Genomic DNA, 17,792 nt, shown 5'->3' with positions numbered 1-17,792 from the left:
TGCATGTATGTGAGGGGAGTGTCTGGTGTGTGTGACCACTGTATGTGAGGGGAGTGTCTGGTGTGTGTGACCACTATATGTGAGGGGAGTGTCTGGTGTGTGTGACCACTGTATGTGAGGGGAGTGTCTGGTGTGTGTGACCACTGTATGTGAGGGGAGTGCCTGGTGTGTGTGACCACTGTATGTGAGGGGAGTGCCTGGTGTGTGTGACCACTGTATGTGAGGGGAGTGCCTGATGTGTGTGACCACTGCATGTGAGGGGAGTGCCTGGTGTGTGTGACCACTGTATGTGAGGGGAGTGTCTGGTGTGTGTGAACACTGTATGTGAGGGGAGTGCCTGGTGTGTGTGTGTGACCACTGCATGTGAGGGGAGTGTCTGGTGTGTGTGACCACTGTATGTGAGGGGAGTGTCTGGTGTGTGTGACCACTGCATGTGAGGGGAGTGTCTGAACACTGTATGTGAGGGGAGTGTCTGGTGTGTGTGACCACTGCATGTATGTGAGGGGAGTGTCTGGTGTGTGTGAACACTGTATGTGAGGGGAGTGTCTGGTGTGTGTGACCACTGCATGTGAGGGGAGTGTCTGGTGTGTGTGACCACTGTATGTGAGGGGAGTGTCTGGTGTGTGTGACCACTGTATGTGAGGGGAGTGCCTGGTGTGTGTGACCACTGTATGTGAGGGGAGTGCCTGATGTGTGTGACCACTGCATGTGAGGGGAGTACCTGGTGTGTGTGACCACTGTATGTGAGGGGAGTGTCTGGTGTGTGTGACCACTGTATGTGAGGGGAGTGCCTGATGTGTGTGACCACTGCATGTGAGGGGAGTGCCTGGTGTGTGTGACCACTGTATGTGAGGGGAGTGTCTGGTGTGTGTGACCACTGTATGTGAGGGGAGTGTCTGGTGTGTGTGACCACTGTATGTGACCACTGTATGTGAGGGGAGTGCCTGGTGTGTGTGTGTGTCCACTGTATGTGAGGGGAGTGTCTGGTGTGTGTGACCACTGTATGTGAGAGTGTCTGGTGTGTGTGGGTCCACTGTATGTGAGGGGAGTGCCTGGTGTGTGTGTGACCACTGTATGTGAGGGGAGTGTCTGGTGTGTGTGACCACTGCATGTATGTGTTGACCATCTGGTGGTCTATGCCTCAGACATACAACATGCAAGATGTCAACCAGTCACTCAACACATCCAGCAGCCTTTGGTAAACCATCTCAGTATTTGGAGGTCTGTGCCATTTCTGCCTGAACACGTGAAGTTCTCTATTTCAGAATGAAGGAGTCATGAGGTAACCAAGAGGCCAGCAGAGTGGCCGCTGTCCAGTAACACTTCTGATTGGACAGTTCCTCCCTGCGCCTTATCTGCGCCATGGCCAAAACAACTACAGCCTTTGGTCCTGGAGTGTCTCCAGCAGGGGGCGTTGTGCAGTGCCATTCTCTCTGCTGTGGCCCTAGTCTCATAGAGGTTAGCCTTAGTTCATGCCTGCTCTATATACATGTCATGTAGGTCAGCAATTATGAAAATGTATGAGACGGATACTTGTAGGGCACCAGACTTCAATGGCAGACAGAGAGCTGTATTCTCTTGCTTCACATCCTTTGTGATGCACCCATCATGATAAAAGATGCCTTTAATAACATTAGGATAATAACAAGTCTACACTAATAATTCAGTTACACAAGCAAGCATATTGTCTGCATCTAAAAGCAAATCTCAAAACTGAAACATTACCGACACCTGCTGGTCATACACAAAAAACACCACTGGAGATAGTGAGAGGGACATTAAAAAATGAAATGTAAAAACCATGTTGTGAATGCAATTTAATAAACATTTTCTGTTTTTTTTTTATTTATTTTACACAACATTTTATGATGTCCAACTACAGATGATTTTCTCACTTACCTTCTAACAACGTAAATTTAAAACTACATCTAACGTTGAATCATTAGTTGTGTGTGAGAAACCAGTCTAAAGCTCACTGTATTGCAATCAATTGGCTTCATATGACATTATCTAACGTACTGAAATTCACAGGATGGTGATTTTCTGGGCTTGCAGGGGAGGGGTGCAGAGGAGCGTCTCTGACGCAGGTCTCATGGTGGTTTTGCGTGGGCGGGCGTGTGCGGTCAGCTAGACGTGCAGGGCCTGGACTCTCTTCATCAGCCTATCTGTGAGCAGCGACCCTGGCCGCGCGGCCTCCCGCTCCACCACCAGACACCTGGACGAACGCACGCAGACACATGAGGAAAACACAGATGAACCACGGAAACCATTATGTTAATCCCAGCCTGCTGCTCTGGGTTTAGGGTTAGTTAACCCCACCCTGCACCACGCTGCTCTTGAGCATGGAGCACACCTCCTCCACCCACAGGCCTTCAGAAGGGAGGACCCATCAGGATCTTTCGGTCCTGGTATCCACCGTCTGTCTTCAATCGAAGACTGAACACTCACCTTTTCACACAGCACTTCAATATGTACTTACATAACACAAGTCAACCTTTTACGGTCTTCTCTCCAACTTTAGCTGAATGGTACTCTTGACATTCATTTATTTCTGCTAATATGAGGATGTTCAAAGTACTTCTGAACGTCACTCTGTACTAGTAATGCAGAACCTGTGGTTCACTGCACATAGAAGGTCACAGCAGGTGACAACAGGCCTTCAGAGACGTCTGCTGCCTGGTTGCTCCTCACCTGGAAAATCTTTGGTGGTGTTTATCTTCTGACTTCATGGCAGCATGGATAAGTAACTGGCTGAACACGTCCCTCTTTAAAACAAAGATTCAAAAGGATTTTCATAGAGCATATCTAAGGATCCAAGGATTTACTATACATCACAGTATAAGGCACTGTGGGTACTGTTAGCAGATCTTAGCAAAGATGTGGGATCCTTGACAGTGTGACTGACCTGTGCATCACTGCCCCCTATCTCCACAAAACGGTATCGCAGTGGTTTAAGAAGTTCCACGGTCTTGCTGTAGTTGCCTTGGCCATATTCCACCACCGCCTGACACATGGGCAAACCCACCGTGGTGGCAAGCTGAAGCTGCTTGTTCTCTCCTGGCTCTCTGCACAGAGGACAGGAGACACGCCCTCAGAGGACAGGAGACACACCATGGGAACACCAGGCCCTCAGACCCCCAGAAACCAAGATAATCATATCAGTCAACCATCACGTAACATCTATGTTTGTACAGTGAAATGCAGTTACACATAAATTAAAGTTACAGATTAAAGTTAACGCAGTCTGTGTGCTATTCCGTTAAAAATGGCATAAACACGCCTTCTCACAGTGTGGGACCTGCTCTCTGTATCTGTGGGAAGATCTCCAGCTTGGAACTCCTCCCAGTGATGAACATGCAGGAGAAATCTTTCTGCTTTTTCACTTTTCATCCCCTGAGTGACATCCTTACAGATTCTGGATGTGATATGGCTGTCAGGCTAAATTGGAATCACATACCACATGCAGTCACCCTATATCTGTGAGCACCGGTCTCTCCCAGAACCCGGACCTACTTTAACTCTCATATCTCTCACAGCCAGCCAACAGGTGACACGCCCCCTTCCCCCAGCCCTGCGGGACCTTGTGGGCGGAGCTCACCTGGCCAGCTCCTGCAGGCTGTCCAGGACACGCTGAGTGGTGCGACTGTCCCTGCAGCCCTGAGAGACCATGAGGAAGTGTAGGTCGTTGAAGAGCAGAGTGTGGTCCTCCGAGTGTGGTTCGGTGACACGCAGCAGCTCCCGGTACCGCTCCTTCACACTCACGCCTGCCGTGCAAACACACAGTCGCTGCTCACACACACTCACGTAAGCGATGAAGATAACGGCTGGGTGTCCCGATGCATCAGTGCGTCTGCCATTAAGGCAGTAGTGATGAGCTCTGGATGTGCCGGACATTTAGGGAAGTGCAGGGCAGGCGTGTGTGTGGAGACGGAGACGTCACGCGTGTGTGTGTGTGTGTGGAGACGGAGACGTCACGCGTGTGTGTGTGTGTGTGTGTATGAGTGTGTGGAGATGGAGACGTCACGCGTGTGTGTGTGGAGAGGTAGAAGTCCTGTGTGTGTGTGTGTGTGTATGGAGACGTCCCGCGCGTGTGTATTGAGAGGGAGACGTCCCGCGCGTGTGTATTGAGAGGGAGACGTCCCGCGCGTGTATGGAGATGTCCCGCGCGTGCCCTACACCTCACCCTCCATTTCCAGTCTGTAGAGCAGAGAGCAGGCGTCCACCGTGTCCAGCATGGCTCCGGACTGCCGACAGCGACGGGACACCTAGGGCATCAGAACAAGCCGGGGCATCAGAACCCTTTGGGTCATGACACTGTACGGCCACCACTTCCCAAGGTGCCATAAATCGTAGATGTTTCTCAAGAGCTGTGAACTCCAGCCAGTGTGATTAGAGGAGCCAGTCAGAGTAGAGTGCAATTCTGCAGTGGTTGGAGATCATCTGGGCCAAGCAAGGTGTGCTGACAGAACGTTGTGTTACTATGAGACTGTGCAGGGAGCCAGCATCATTCATGTTCTTCACACATCACACACATATTCTCAAGCTCCTAATATGCTTTAGGAAGGTCAGGACCATTTAAACTTTAATACCAAGCATGCAGACCATTAACCATGAATCTCTCCCAGGTGAGACCAATGACAGGTCAACCTCAAACACTCCTGTAGTCCCTCACATACCAGTGTAGTCCCTCACACACCAGGTCTCCTCACTGCACACACACACACACATCCATGAGAAGAATTCATTTGGCCACTGACCTGCTCATCAAAGATTTTCAAAGCTTCTTCGTACTCTCCCTGGAGATCACACACACACACACAGACACACACGTGCAGAATTTACAACACGAGATTCAATAATTCAACACTGCAGAAAGGCAGAGCTCTCACAATGCAATAGAAAAACACTTCTGTCTTCTTCACATTTCTCACATTGCGGAAGTGTGTTGAAGGTTATGGAAGATCTCCACACATTCTGTGGTAGGTATGGTCACAGCTAGTTTGATTAAAGGACAATTTAAAAGATTACCTTCTCAATGTGGCAAAGAGCCCAGTGCCAGTAATTATGACATGCCAACATGTCACACACCTTAAGAATAAAACACAGAAAGTCAGTACAAAATGTGCAAAATGTCTTGAAACCAAAAATGCTGAATGTGGTATTTGTCTATTTAACAGAAACTTGGACACTGACCACCCAGTCTTTCTCTGTGGAGGCCATGAACTTCAGACCTTTCTCCACCTCTGCCTTCATCTCATGGACGTGGGCAACGGAATGGACAGCCCAGCCATCCTGGGGGTGGAGAGCAAGACCCTGGGGGAGGAGCAGCCAGCCAATCAGCCACAACATCCAATCAGCACGCGTGCTATTACGAAACACTCACAAACCCAGAGTACTTAACTGTTCGCTGTAGGACGGAAAGATCTGATTTAATATTGACATCATGAATTCCAAATCACAACACCTACAATTGTGTAATAAAATATTGTCAATATTATTAACAAGGTTCCTTATTAAGTATTTTTTATTGTTTCATCAGCATATGTTTGTATGTACATGTGAAGTTTATATGGACATATGGTTTGACTGTCTGTTAAAGAATCAATGTTTTTTACGTTTTTGTTTTCAAATTCTACTTCATTCCATTTTATTTTTTTCCTTGTACAGGGTCCTTGGGTGGAGTGAAAGGTGATTATTATAATTACTACCATCCTCATCAAAGACATACAGAGCCAACAAGCTCATACTGATACTGTACAATACTTCATACTCACATTACTGTTATGTCACACTAAGGGCGTACTCACACTAGGCACTGTTTGCTGGTTCCGTGCTGGGGCCCGGTTATCCCCCCTCCCCACTCCCCCTCTGGCCTGCACTCACACTGCCTTCATCAAGCTGGCCCGAGCACGCTTACGTCATCACAACGTGACTTTATTTGGAATAAAAGCGCGCTCGCACAACACTATGGAGTTCACGATTCTCGTTTTATTGTATTGTTGGAGTTGTTTTGGGAGTGCAGAAACACGGTGCAAGCACAGATTTATCGATAATTTAACACAACGATTGTCTACTAATCGCTTTGCCGCTATGACTGTTTAACATGAGCGTCGCATCACTGACGTCATGTTTGAGTTCCAGCGAAATGAACCAATCAGACGAGGCACCAAGCGGGCCCGGGCACGGATAGCGCTCACACTAGAAGCGAACCGTGCCAGAGTCCACGCGAATCGTGCCCTGGCCCACCTCTTCAAGCGGGCCCGAGCACAGTTAACTGATCCGGGCCCGGGCACGGTTGGAGCGCTCACACTAGCCAAACGAACCGTGCTTCGGCAGGGAACCGTGCCCGGATCACAGAGCCTAGTGTGAGTACGCCCTAAGATTATTAATGTTAAGATTATTACCTCCTTTGCTACTGTCTCAGCTTGGTCATAGAAATGAGTTTCCAGAAGCCCAAATGAATACATGCCTTTAAGAAAACTACAGGCAAACACAGAGAACATTAGTGAAGGAGACATCACAGTACATTCATAGTACATTCACACTTATACTCGAGGGGCTCAGCAAAGCTCGGGGTACCTGTACAGGGGCATATGAGGCTTCCAGTGCGGAAGCACCCTAGCGATAGAGTCCCTCATCTGGGTCTGGTCCCCCAGGTAGAAGAGGCCATCGTGCGAGAACTTCAGGGCGAGCATGTCTATAGGGTGCTCTACTAGAATGTCTTCCCACACGGAGCAGGCTTGAGAAAGGGCTCTGAAACACACGGGTCTGTCTGAGCAGCTTTACAGGAGTGACAGACACTGCATTCAAGAAGCAGGTGTCAGAAATATCACAATAACATGAATATGCGGCTATACCCAAGAATATATTAAAAATGTCAAAACAAGTATCTTCAGTGTTATTGCGCTAACCACCTGGGAACCAGCTGCAAGAAGGAAATTTTTTTATGACAATAGGACAATACACATTTATCTTATGATATTTCTACAACAAATGAATCACTGTCTTTCTTTAATATAATCATTCGTATGACTCCAGAGAACTATTGGAATCATGATCACAATCAAGGGTCTGTGTTACAGACACACTGAGCTTTGTAAAGTCAATGTAAAGTCTGAGACCAGTTCCACATGACATTTCTGGCAACACTCAGGTTAAAAGAGCCAACAGCATTCTGGGTAGCTCTGATATGGCTGTGGACTCGTGACTCAGTCCAGGAGTACAATACTACATCTACAATCAGCCCTTTTATAAGCACAAGAACAGGTTCAGGACAGGTAGGCCGTCTGCTAAGTGCTCCATGTGATGGGGAAACACGATCATGCCTCACCCCCTGGAGAAGAGCTCAACCGCCTGGACATGCAACTTCTCGCGGGGCGTGAGGTCCTGGGTTTGCGACAGCTCCACCACCCTCCGCACTGCACCCGCCAGCTTCTCATCTCGCAGCACCGAGCTGCCAGTGCCCACCAGCTGTAGCCCGGTACCGATCACGTGCCCCATCACTATAGCAAACACAGCAGGGCCACGTGACCCCCACTACAGCAAACACAGCAGGGCCACATGACCCCCACTACAACAAACACAGCAGGGCCACGTGACCCCCACTACAACAAACACAGCAGGGCCACGTGACCCCCACTACAGCACATATTGTCATGAGAGAATAGATATTATGATGCTAAAACCATGGCTAGAGAGGAAAAGATGGCAGTAAAATGTATGCATTTATTTTGTATTTATTTATTTTGAGGTGAGTCTTCATTCTGTGACTACAACTACGCTATAGATGTTACTGGTAAAGCCTACAGCAACAAGTAACTTCAAGGTTCATAGAAACGCCAAAGTTTAATATCTCTGAAAAACGTCTCCAAGCAGTATTCACATACCAAAGTTGGGGTCGGCGGTGTGAAGAGCCGCTATACACCCCTCTATTCCTCCCAGCGTCTCCTCATTGCGCCATGTCACATACTGCAGAAAGGAGAGCAGCAGCCTTATCGTATTTTTAAGCAATATCTGCACACGCTTTTTATCTAACAGTCCAAGAGGCCTCTTGACACCTGAGATTTATCTAATAACAGCTTTGAAAGGTACGACAGTTTTCGTCAGGTTACATTTTCCAATTCGCCACAAAACGATAGTACAGGGTTTATTTTAGCCATATCTATTCATATTTTCTGCCATGTCAGTCATGTATGAGTGAGGTAAACATTTACATAATTGGCTGTAGTCACAGAGAGGAACAGATGGAGATTTACAGAGATATTGAGCTGTGCCTTCACACTGCTCTCTGTATGTTAGTTTGATTAGTTCACTTCTCTGAACCACCTGTGTGAGGATGGCGTCGTACAGTTTGCAGGCCTCGTTGCTGGACGTAGACAGACCGAGACCCTCCGCCCTCCACGCCTGAAACACACACACACTTCATGCGACGGGCCGAGGAAGAGACCCATTCAGTGTTTACACTGCCCAATGTGAAAACGGTTCCTCACCAGTCCCCGAACACCTCCATAACCCAAGAGATTAACTCTAAACTAAACTATTAACTCGAATGGAAGAGATTAACTCAAACGAAGACATTAACGCTAAACGAAACTATTAACTCTAACTGAAGACATGAACTCTAACAGAAGAGATTAACTCTAAACTAAGACGTTAACTCTAAACGGAGATCAACCTTGCACTCTCGTTTTATTAGTCCAAATGAGCATGTTGTGCATGTTCACGTATGTCCTCCAATATCACACCACCAGGATCTGTTGTTTTGCAACGCTTGACATGTTGATCCGAACGCAAAGTACTAAAATCAGTTAAACATATAATTTAATAACTTACAGCAGTTTATTCAGGCCTGTTCAATAACTGATAGTCCTTACCTCACAATCTCTAAAGCTGGACGGAATCATGGCACAAAAGTTGTCGTTTGCTAGCTGCTCCAAACTTTTAATATAAGACAACTAGAGAAGGAAAACAGGAGGAAAATCTGGACCGGATTCGGTGGTTTGCGGAAGCGGGTCAAATCCCTTATTAAACGCTTTGTGAACGAGACATTTCAAGCACATCACATTTCTGTTACGACTCTTGGGAAATAGACCAAATGGTTTTTTAGACAACATAAATATACATCAATATGAAGAACAAAAGCTGTTTTATTACCTTTACACGCACATCCAATATATTCCATATGCAAATTAGCTACAGGAAGCATTTACACGTGTCAAGAGTTGACAACATACAATTTTAAAAATTAGGTTCCATTTTCTTTACATAATAAATTCTCACACGTGTTAATAAATACCAATAAACTCTGTAAAACAATTTACACAGTCTAATCAACTAGTCTTGAACTGTAACTTTCAATTCACATTGTATTTACTTACATAAAAAAAACAAAAAACAAAAGAAAACATCTGTTCACCATTACAGCTTGGTGACCAAGCTGAAATGTACAGTTTGGTTAAAGGCATACAAGTTGATTTGCCTGGTATGTGAACATTTGCTGCTTTGAGTGTCCTGTGTTACATATTAGTAATGTTTGCACACTTGTATGGCATACAAATAAAATTCTATAAAAACAAATTAGAAAAAGAATAACAGCCTCAGAAATGATGAGTAAACCCTGTGGCCATGCAGACGACCTGACCAGCGTGGCGATTGATTGACTGTTTCTGATCAGTGCCGTGATTGGGCGATTCTGTTTCAGCAGGCTGATGGTAGAGCGGCTCTCCGCTGCAAATGACACTGGTTTACCCCTTAGGTTGTCAACAGTCCAGGAAATTATGATGAATCAGACCATCATATCAGACCATAATATCAGCGATATTACTCATACAAAGCTTGTAGAGGAAAACAATATCTAAACAATGTATATCATCATCTTTCTGGTAAAACCTTTTTTCCCCCCATGTTAAAACTGTCCTGATTGAGAAGATTTACGTGACATTCCACAGGGTCCGTAACTTTTACTGTGACTATTAGAAATTCACATCTGATGTGATTGTAAACTTTGCAGCAGGATTCATAGGAACAGCTGGTATCCAGGGAAGCAGTAGAAACTACAAAGCAGGAGCTCCACTACACTAGTGACAGGAAGCAGAGGCCATGTGTTACATAGGGTACAGGACATGTGTTACGTAGGGTACAGGACATGTGTTACGTAGGGTACAGGACATGTGTGTTTGCTCTCACAGATGTTCTTATCTTGGAATGAGGAGGAGAACGAAGCCGTGGTCTTCCCACCAATCACTACAGGTGTTGGATCTGGGCCTGGAGATTCTCTGGATTAGCTCAATGTAAAGAATCCATTGCATGCTTTCAGGAAAGCAACGATAATAAATAAATACATTGTTTAAACATTTCTGGCTGTATTCATTGATCTATACAACCCTGTAACTGTAGCAGAGCACAAGAATCGTCACAGGGACTTTTATCGCCTTCTCGTTAAGTGTTCACCCACTGAACTGTGGACAGGTGTGATTAGAGCGAAAGGGAGCGTAGCTATAGGCTGTTACTACTGTCAGTCAGTAGTCACGGTAGAAAAGCGCATTGCAAAACTGGAGTCCAAATGGAGCATTGGAGTCCAAAGTCCTCTCTCTGTTCTTATGTAACAGGTGCTGAAAGGGACATAAAAAATAATGTAAATCTTGGCTAATTTGTGTTCTCCTTGAAATGTGTCTTTGAATTCGCTTTCTCAGTTCCAAAACAGCTGGCCAAAAAGGGCATGCAAGATGAACCCAGTCTCCAAGGGGGACACATCCGTTCCATCAGGTGGAGATATCGGTCCCATCACACCGATCATATTGAAACGTCAGTGAGTCTCCAGCTGAATTATAGGAGCTGAGGGTTGGGCAGCTGCGGGGTTGTTGTGGGGGGGGCAGTAGCAGGGTCGTCCTGCCAACAGCTGCTAAACCCAGTTGAGGTTGAAGCCCTTGGAGAGCACGACGGCCTCCAGGTCCTTATCCTCCTCCTTCTCCCTGAGCCTCTGCTCCTCCAGTAGCGCCACCAGTGAGTCGCGCTGCTCCACCACCTCCAACATCTCATTCAGGATCCGCTTCTCCTCCGCCAGCTCCACCGAAGTCTTCGAGTGGTCTGCAGGGAGACAGCAAGATGATGAACCGAATGATGAACCGAACAAAACAAACACTTCCTGATTTGGAAGCGGTGATGCCAAGAGGAAGTGAGAGAGAGAGTGAGAGAGAGAGAGAGGGAGGTACCATCAACGGCCATGCGCTCTCGGAGATCCTGCTGTAAGCGACTCTGTCTATCCTCCAGCTCCAGCTCACGGGCGCTGTGGAGAGAGACACGGGACGTGATGTTTGGAGGGTTTCTTCATTAAACATGCACACAGCTTGTACAGCTGTGTTCTGTAATCTCTGCCAGAAATCTCACCCAGTTACTAGACAAGCAGAGTAGACCATGATGGACGTGTGTGTGGTGGTGTGCGTGATGGAGATGTGTGTGATGGACGTGTGTGGTGGTGTGCGTGATAGAGATGTGTGTGATGGACGTGTGTGTGTGGTGGTGTGTGTGATGGACGTGTGTGGTGGTGTGCGTGATAGAGATGTGTGTGATGGACGTGTGTGTGTGGTGGTGTGTGTGATGGACGTGTGCGGTGGTGTCCTCACAAGATCATCAGCTCTGACTCGTAGCGCACCAGGGCGTTCTTCTCCTGCACGAGCTTAAACCACTCCTGCATCAGTTTAGGGTCATCCTTCTTTCCCATCCCTACGAGAGACGACATGAAGAGTGAGAGCCCACCCAGCCGGTCTCCAACACACACGTCACGGACACCACAGAGCCGAAGCTATGCCGCTGACGCCTGGGTGTCTTCTGTCAGGGGTCGAGGGAGATGAAGAGGGTGGGGGTGTTGGAGGGGGTGGAGAAGGGTGGAGGTGATGGGGGCGAAGGGGACTGGAGCAAGACCCCAGCGTCAGAGCTGAGCCTGGCTGTTCAGTTCACAGAAGATGGCGTGGAGATCGGGGTTCTGATTTTAAAAAGCACATTATAAGCAGTAAGTGTCCAATCGAACTGGCCTTCTGGGAAATACTTTTTGTTCTATGTTCTTCTCAGCGTAGAAGACCCACATATTACTGCTCCACACTACACCATATTACTGCTCCACACTACACCATATTACTCTTCCACACTACACCATATTACTCTTCCACACTACACCATATTACTCTTCCACACTACACCATATTACTGCTCCACACTACACTATATTACTCTTCCACACTACACCATATTATTGCTCCACACTACACTATATTACTCTTCCACACTACACCATATTATTGCTCCACACTACACCATATTACTCTTCCACACTACACCATATTACTCTTCCACACTACACCATATTACTGCTCCACACTATGCTCCTGTCCAGGTCTATGTTGTAAACAGAGAAAAAAAGATTAAATGCAAATCAAATGCATAGAACAATTCAATGTGCTGTTTTCTTTATCTATGGCCTTTAGAGTCACAATTCCCCTTCCTGCTCATATTTAGTCAACACTATAAGCTATTAATACAATTTTGTCCCACAGGGCCGGGCCCTAATTTATCCAAGGTCGATCCTGGTCCTTTTTCCACGGTTGATTCCTGTCCTTAATCCAAGGTTGATCTCTGTCCTTAATCCAAGGTTGATCCCTGTCCTTAATCTAAGGATGCAGTTTGTGTTGCTCCTTCTGCATACAGGAGTAAAGACTGTAGTTACATACAGCACTGAAGTCCATGACCACTGGAGAGATACTGACCAAACCTGTTCCATATTGGACCAGTCCAGTCCATACTAGATCTCAATAAAAACCTGGTATACAGCCCATCTCATCCTTACTCATTGAGAGTCTCCGTGTTCGTGTCTCTCTCTTTCTCTTAGACAACAATAAACACAGAACACAGAGACCACACAGCTGCTCTGCTGCCATCCACACTACACAGAGACCACACAGCTGCTCTGCTGCCATCCACACTACACAGAGACCACACAGCTGCTCTGCTGCCATCCACACAACACAGAGACCACACAGCTGCTCTGCTGCCATCCACACTACACAGAGACCACACAGCTGCTCTGCTGCCATCCACACTACACAGAGACCACACAGCTGCTCTGCTGCCATCCACACAACACAGAGACCACACAGCTGCTCTGCTGCCATCCACACAACACAGAGACCACACAGCTGCTCTGCTGCCATCCACACAACACAGAGACCACACAGCTGCTCTGCTGCCATCCACATAACACAGAGACCACACAGCTGCTCTGCTGCCATCCACACTGCAAAGATCCTCAGACATAAACGACAGAGAACAAGAGTGCGACAGAGAGAGAGGAGAGGGGAGAAAGGAGCACAGCTTGTGTGCTCCAACACTACCTCAGAGGCCCTCCGCAGCTCTGACACACACACACACACACACACATACACACACACACACACACACACACACACACACATACATTAATTAGGTTAAGTTTAGAAGGAAGAGTCCCGGTCCAATTGTGTGTCTAATGCCATGCTAGCTAATGTGAACAAGTTATCCTTCTGTCTAGCCCAGCCCCCCCCCCCCCCCCCCCCCCCCCCGAAACTCATCACAATCAGCAACCACATTTAGACGAGGTTACAGGACACAGCACACAAAGCCACAGATGCATGACAGCAAAGACACACTGACTGTTTTAGTTCAGTCCTGCACCACACACACCACCATGCTTCTGGTCACACACTCCAGATCAGCGATACTGTCTCCCTGGGCTAGCTAGAGCTGTCTGGGTTAGTGACGTGATGAAACTGCTCTTCTGGAAGAAAGAATCTAGAAAAGAGGAGGCAGCAAACTCTTGGGATGCAGGCCAGGAGTAAAACTCCAAGTCCAGAGCTGGTAGTTGGGGGGAACATCATGGTAACGGGTGAGGGGGGCAGGCCAGGCGGTCATGGTAACAAGGCTGGCCGGCGACAGTGAGGCGGAGTTACGTTACCTTCAGGGGAACAGCATGGGCAGAAGGACAGGGCTCTCCAGCGAGGGGTCCCGACATAGTGTTCAACTTCCACAAAATAACGAGAGAGAGAGGGAGGGAGAGGGAGAGAGTGAGGGAGAGAGTGAGGGAGAAAGGGAGAGAGAGAGGGAGAAAGAGAGAGTAAGGGAGAGAGAAAGAAGGAGATAAGGAAAGAGTGAGAAAGAGAGCACGAGTGGAGGTGACGAAGGTGGTGAAGCAGAAGGGAGAAGAGCGAATGTGAAGGAGAGGGGGAGGGAGAGAAAAGCATGAGGAGAAAAATCAAAAAAGTGAAGGAACTGTGGAAAGAAACTCAAAGCAATGTAGTGAGCATATGTGTGCACGAGAGAGGGAGAAAAGAGAGACAAGAGGAGGGTAAAACAGGAGAGAGGTAGGGGAGAGAGAGAGAGAGAGAGAGAGAGAGAGAGAAGGAGGGAGATAGAGGGGCAAGAGAGAGAGAGGAAAAGAGGGTACGAAGGAGATTGAGACTGAAAATACAAAAATATTTGGAGGTAAATAATAATACAGTGTTGCTTTGTACTGCCGCAACATTCATAATGCTTCATAAGAGATCAAACACCACCGTCTTTGAATCGTCTTAATACACCCTACACCAAACACCACTGTCTGTCTTGATACACCATACATCAAACACCACTGTCTGTCTTAATACTCCCTACATCAAACACCACTGTCTGTCTTGATACACTATACATCAAACACCACTGTCTGTCTTGATACACCATACATCAAACACCACTGTCTGTCTTGATACACCATACATCAAACACCACTGTCTGTCTTGATACTCCCTACATCAAACACCACTGTCTGTCTTGATACACCATACATCAAACACCACTGTCTGTCTTGATACACCATACATCAAACACCACTGTCTGTCTTGATACACCATACATCAAACACCACTGTCTGTCTTGATGCACCCTACATCAAACACCACTGTCTGTCTTGATGCACCCTACATCAAACACCACTGTCTGTCTTGATGCACCCTACATCAAACACCACTGTCTGTCTTGATTAGGGTTGCAACGGTATGAGATTTTCACGGTATGATAACCGTCTCAGAAAATACCGCGGTATCACGGTTATCACGGTATCACAGTTAGTTTGTATATTATTAAAAGATACACTGACCCTTAAAGAAATTACAAGTTTTTTTTGTTCAATTAACTATTTATTGTAGAAACCTGGAACTATTGTATACAAAATGTCTCCTTTAAAAAAATAAGCTGTACACATGTTTAAATAAATACTGCAAAATTAGATAAACCTAAATCATGGATTTCAGTACAATTATTTAAGTTTAAATTATTTAATATCTGATAAACTCAACCTGGGTCAGTGTCTGATCAACAACTGTTGTAAACGTCCGTTGTACTGCCAAGTTAGAATATAACCAGATACTGCAGAAAGAGAGGATTTATTTCTGACATGACCCTCACAATAGAGATTTCTATTTTAAGGCTTTCACACCGAGTCTGGTTTTAACATATGAAAAACAGGCACGTAAAATTTTGAAAATGAACGCATGTAAATTAATGGCATCTTTCACATCCAGTGAAAGCAAGGACCTTAAAAATCTATGGATTTACACTTTCACTAGTGACCGTAGCGCGCGACTCGGCACAGTTCTTTTGTATTACGTTAACAAATACGAGCCTCTTGTAATTCCAGGACGAAACACGAGAGAACGTGAAGACGTTAAGACTGGGCGTTTTGAAAATAAACAACCATTAAATAATTTAATAAAAAGCGAATTATTTTGAGTATATGTATAAATATTTAACTTAATTAAGTTTAAGGTGCTGGGAAATATTGAAACGGACCTTTAAAGTTACGTACAAGTGCTTTAATTCCACCTTATAAAGGTGTATGAACCCTGCAAACATGACTTTGTTCATTGCGCTGAGGCGCGACGCGCGCAAAGTTACAAAATTCGAGACGTGCACGACCTCGCGAATCGACAGCGCGCGATACCCGCGCTCACCGGCGGAGCCACCGCGATTACGTCATTTTCGCCGCTGATTTTAGTTAAGCTTTTTTTTTTGTTAAAAAATTTGTTAAGTCTAATGCACTTTCTGCCATTCTCACTGCTGTGTGCTTAGTAGCTGAACCGGAGCGGAGTTGCGCATGCGCGGGTCAGTTTCTCCGCTGGCTTGCTTTTTACCGGTAATAAGCAAACGCACACGGTATGATAACCGTGCATTTTAATACCGTGGTATACCGTGAAACCGGTTACCGCTGCAACCCTAGTCTTGATGCACCCTACATCAAACACCACTGTCTGTCTTAATAGGCACTACATCAAACACCACTGTCTCAGTACACCATACATCAAACACCACTGTCTCAGTACACCATACATCAAACACTACTGTCTCAGTACACCATACATCAAACACCACTGTCTCAGTACACCCTACATCAAACACCACTGTCTCAGTACACCCTACATCAAACACCACTGTCTCAGTACACCCTACATCAAACACCACTGTCTCAGTACACCATACATCAAACACCACTGTCTCAGTACACCCTACATCAAACACCACTGTCTCAGTACACCCTACATCAAACACCACTGTCTCAGTACACCATACATCAAACACCACTGTCTCAGTACACCCTACATCAAACACCACTGTCTCAGTACACCATACATCAAACACCACTGTCTCAGTACACCCTACATCAAACACCACTGTCTCAGTACACCATACATCAAACACCACTGTCTCAGTACACCATACATCAAACACCACTGTCTCAGTACACCCTACATCAAACACCACTGTCTCAGTACACCCTACATCAAACACCACTGTCTCAGTACACCTTACAATGCAAGTATGTGTAACCAGAATGATGAGAGCAGAATGAGCACAACAAATGGTGCTTCCACCATCACACCTCTGAGAACATCCAGTCCAGTACAGAAGTATCGTTCAGTTCTGCCATCCAGATTCTCGTCTGCTTACGGCTGACGTGTGAAGCAGTACTGTGAGGCATGTATCGGCCAGACGAACATGCCAACAAGAAGAAAACATCAAAACGATGACGGACACATGAGTGGCGGTGATGACCCTGACACAAGAGGCAACAAAAGCAGCGACGGGTGACCCCGGATGACGGGTGACCTCCCACGCCCTCATCGGACAACACTGGAATGGTTCACAGCGGCTCAGTGCCAAGGCGCAGGTGGAAAGCTGGATTGCAACAAGGGACTATCACAGAGCGGGACAGGATCGTCAGAGAGTCCCTGCAAGTACGGCTTAAGCCTGGTTCACACTACACGACTTTTCAGTCGTCAGGTTTTTGTGCCGTCCGCAATACATGACTGGTCGTGCTGTAATCGCAAGTCTTTCAGTTGTTGTGGATTTCACACTACATGACTGATCGGCGACGCAGGCTCACGAATTACACGACTGGGGAATCGCCGACTCATCTGGCTGCCGTCCAAAAACACGAGAACATGAAAACGAAACTCTCCCAGAACCAGCAAGACCACGTAGAAGAAAAAAACAATGTACATGTACTCCACATTTTCGTTATTATTATTTTTTACCGTTTAAACACTCCATAGTCCCAAGTTGCCAGAATTATTTCATCTCTCCGTTGCAGTGATAGATATAATCAATCGCACTATTTCTCCAGTGCTGTTACAATAACTTAAACAGTGTTGTAGTAAAGTTGTAAGAAAGGTGAGGATTTTGTGTGGTTACTGTTGAAAGCATTCTTGAAAGTTTTCTCTCCGCGTTCCCATTGG

General features: G+C 46.5%; 2 protein-coding genes across 17 annotated transcripts in view; both read right to left on the bottom strand.

The window, feature by feature from the left end:
* Positions 1 to 1,802: 1,802 nt before the first annotated feature.
* Positions 1,803 to 9,029, bottom strand: ttc38 (tetratricopeptide repeat domain 38). Its single transcript, XM_076985736.1, has 14 exons — positions 8,874 to 9,029; positions 8,326 to 8,403; positions 7,887 to 7,968; positions 7,331 to 7,502; positions 6,580 to 6,753; positions 6,405 to 6,480; positions 5,194 to 5,313; positions 5,029 to 5,088; positions 4,758 to 4,796; positions 4,184 to 4,265; positions 3,599 to 3,764; positions 2,906 to 3,065; positions 2,692 to 2,765; positions 1,803 to 2,215 (listed from the first exon to the last, which is right to left on the bottom strand). Exons 1-14 carry the CDS (start codon positions 8,901 to 8,903, stop codon positions 2,128 to 2,130), a joined length of 1,401 nt encoding a protein of 466 aa, XP_076841851.1. The 5' UTR covers positions 8,904 to 9,029; the 3' UTR covers positions 1,803 to 2,127.
* A 1,841-nt stretch (positions 9,030 to 10,870) lies between these two features.
* mical3a (microtubule associated monooxygenase, calponin and LIM domain containing 3a) overlaps positions 10,871 to 17,792 on the bottom strand; it is a 54,297-nt gene continuing 47,375 nt past the window's right edge. For 8 of the 16 annotated variants that reach the window (XM_076985598.1, XM_076985604.1, XM_076985615.1 and 5 more), the window contains 4 exons: positions 13,982 to 14,047; positions 11,622 to 11,721; positions 11,211 to 11,284; positions 10,871 to 11,085 (listed from right to left, as the gene is read on the bottom strand). In XM_076985598.1, the coding sequence (XP_076841713.1) occupies positions 10,901 to 11,085; positions 11,211 to 11,284; positions 11,622 to 11,721; positions 13,982 to 14,047 (425 nt within the window). In that variant the 3' untranslated portion in view covers positions 10,871 to 10,900. The remainder of the gene's footprint in view (positions 11,086 to 11,210; positions 11,285 to 11,621; positions 11,722 to 13,981; positions 14,048 to 17,792) is intronic. The other 8 variants (XM_076985623.1, XM_076985632.1, XM_076985641.1 and 5 more) reach the window with 1 other exon arrangement.

The sequence above is a fragment of the Brachyhypopomus gauderio genome, chromosome 2, assembly GCF_052324685.1.
Source record: "Brachyhypopomus gauderio isolate BG-103 chromosome 2, BGAUD_0.2, whole genome shotgun sequence".
Taxonomy (NCBI): Eukaryota; Metazoa; Chordata; class Actinopteri; order Gymnotiformes; family Hypopomidae; genus Brachyhypopomus; species Brachyhypopomus gauderio.
Note: the sequence above shows the minus strand (reverse complement) of the source record. Positions and strands in the feature narration are given on the sequence as shown.

Coding starts and splice junctions, on each gene's coding strand:
- ttc38 (XM_076985736.1), bottom strand. CDS start 8,903: ATGATTCCGTCCAGCTTTAGAGATTGTGAG. Junction 7,503..7,886: donor CACCGCCGACCCCAACTTTG/GTATGTGAATAC, acceptor TGTTTGCTATAG/TGATGGGGCACGTGATCGGT. Junction 3,066..3,598: donor AGCCTGCAGGAGCTGGCCAG/GTGAGCTCCGCC, acceptor TCCTCTGTGCAG/AGAGCCAGGAGAGAACAAGC.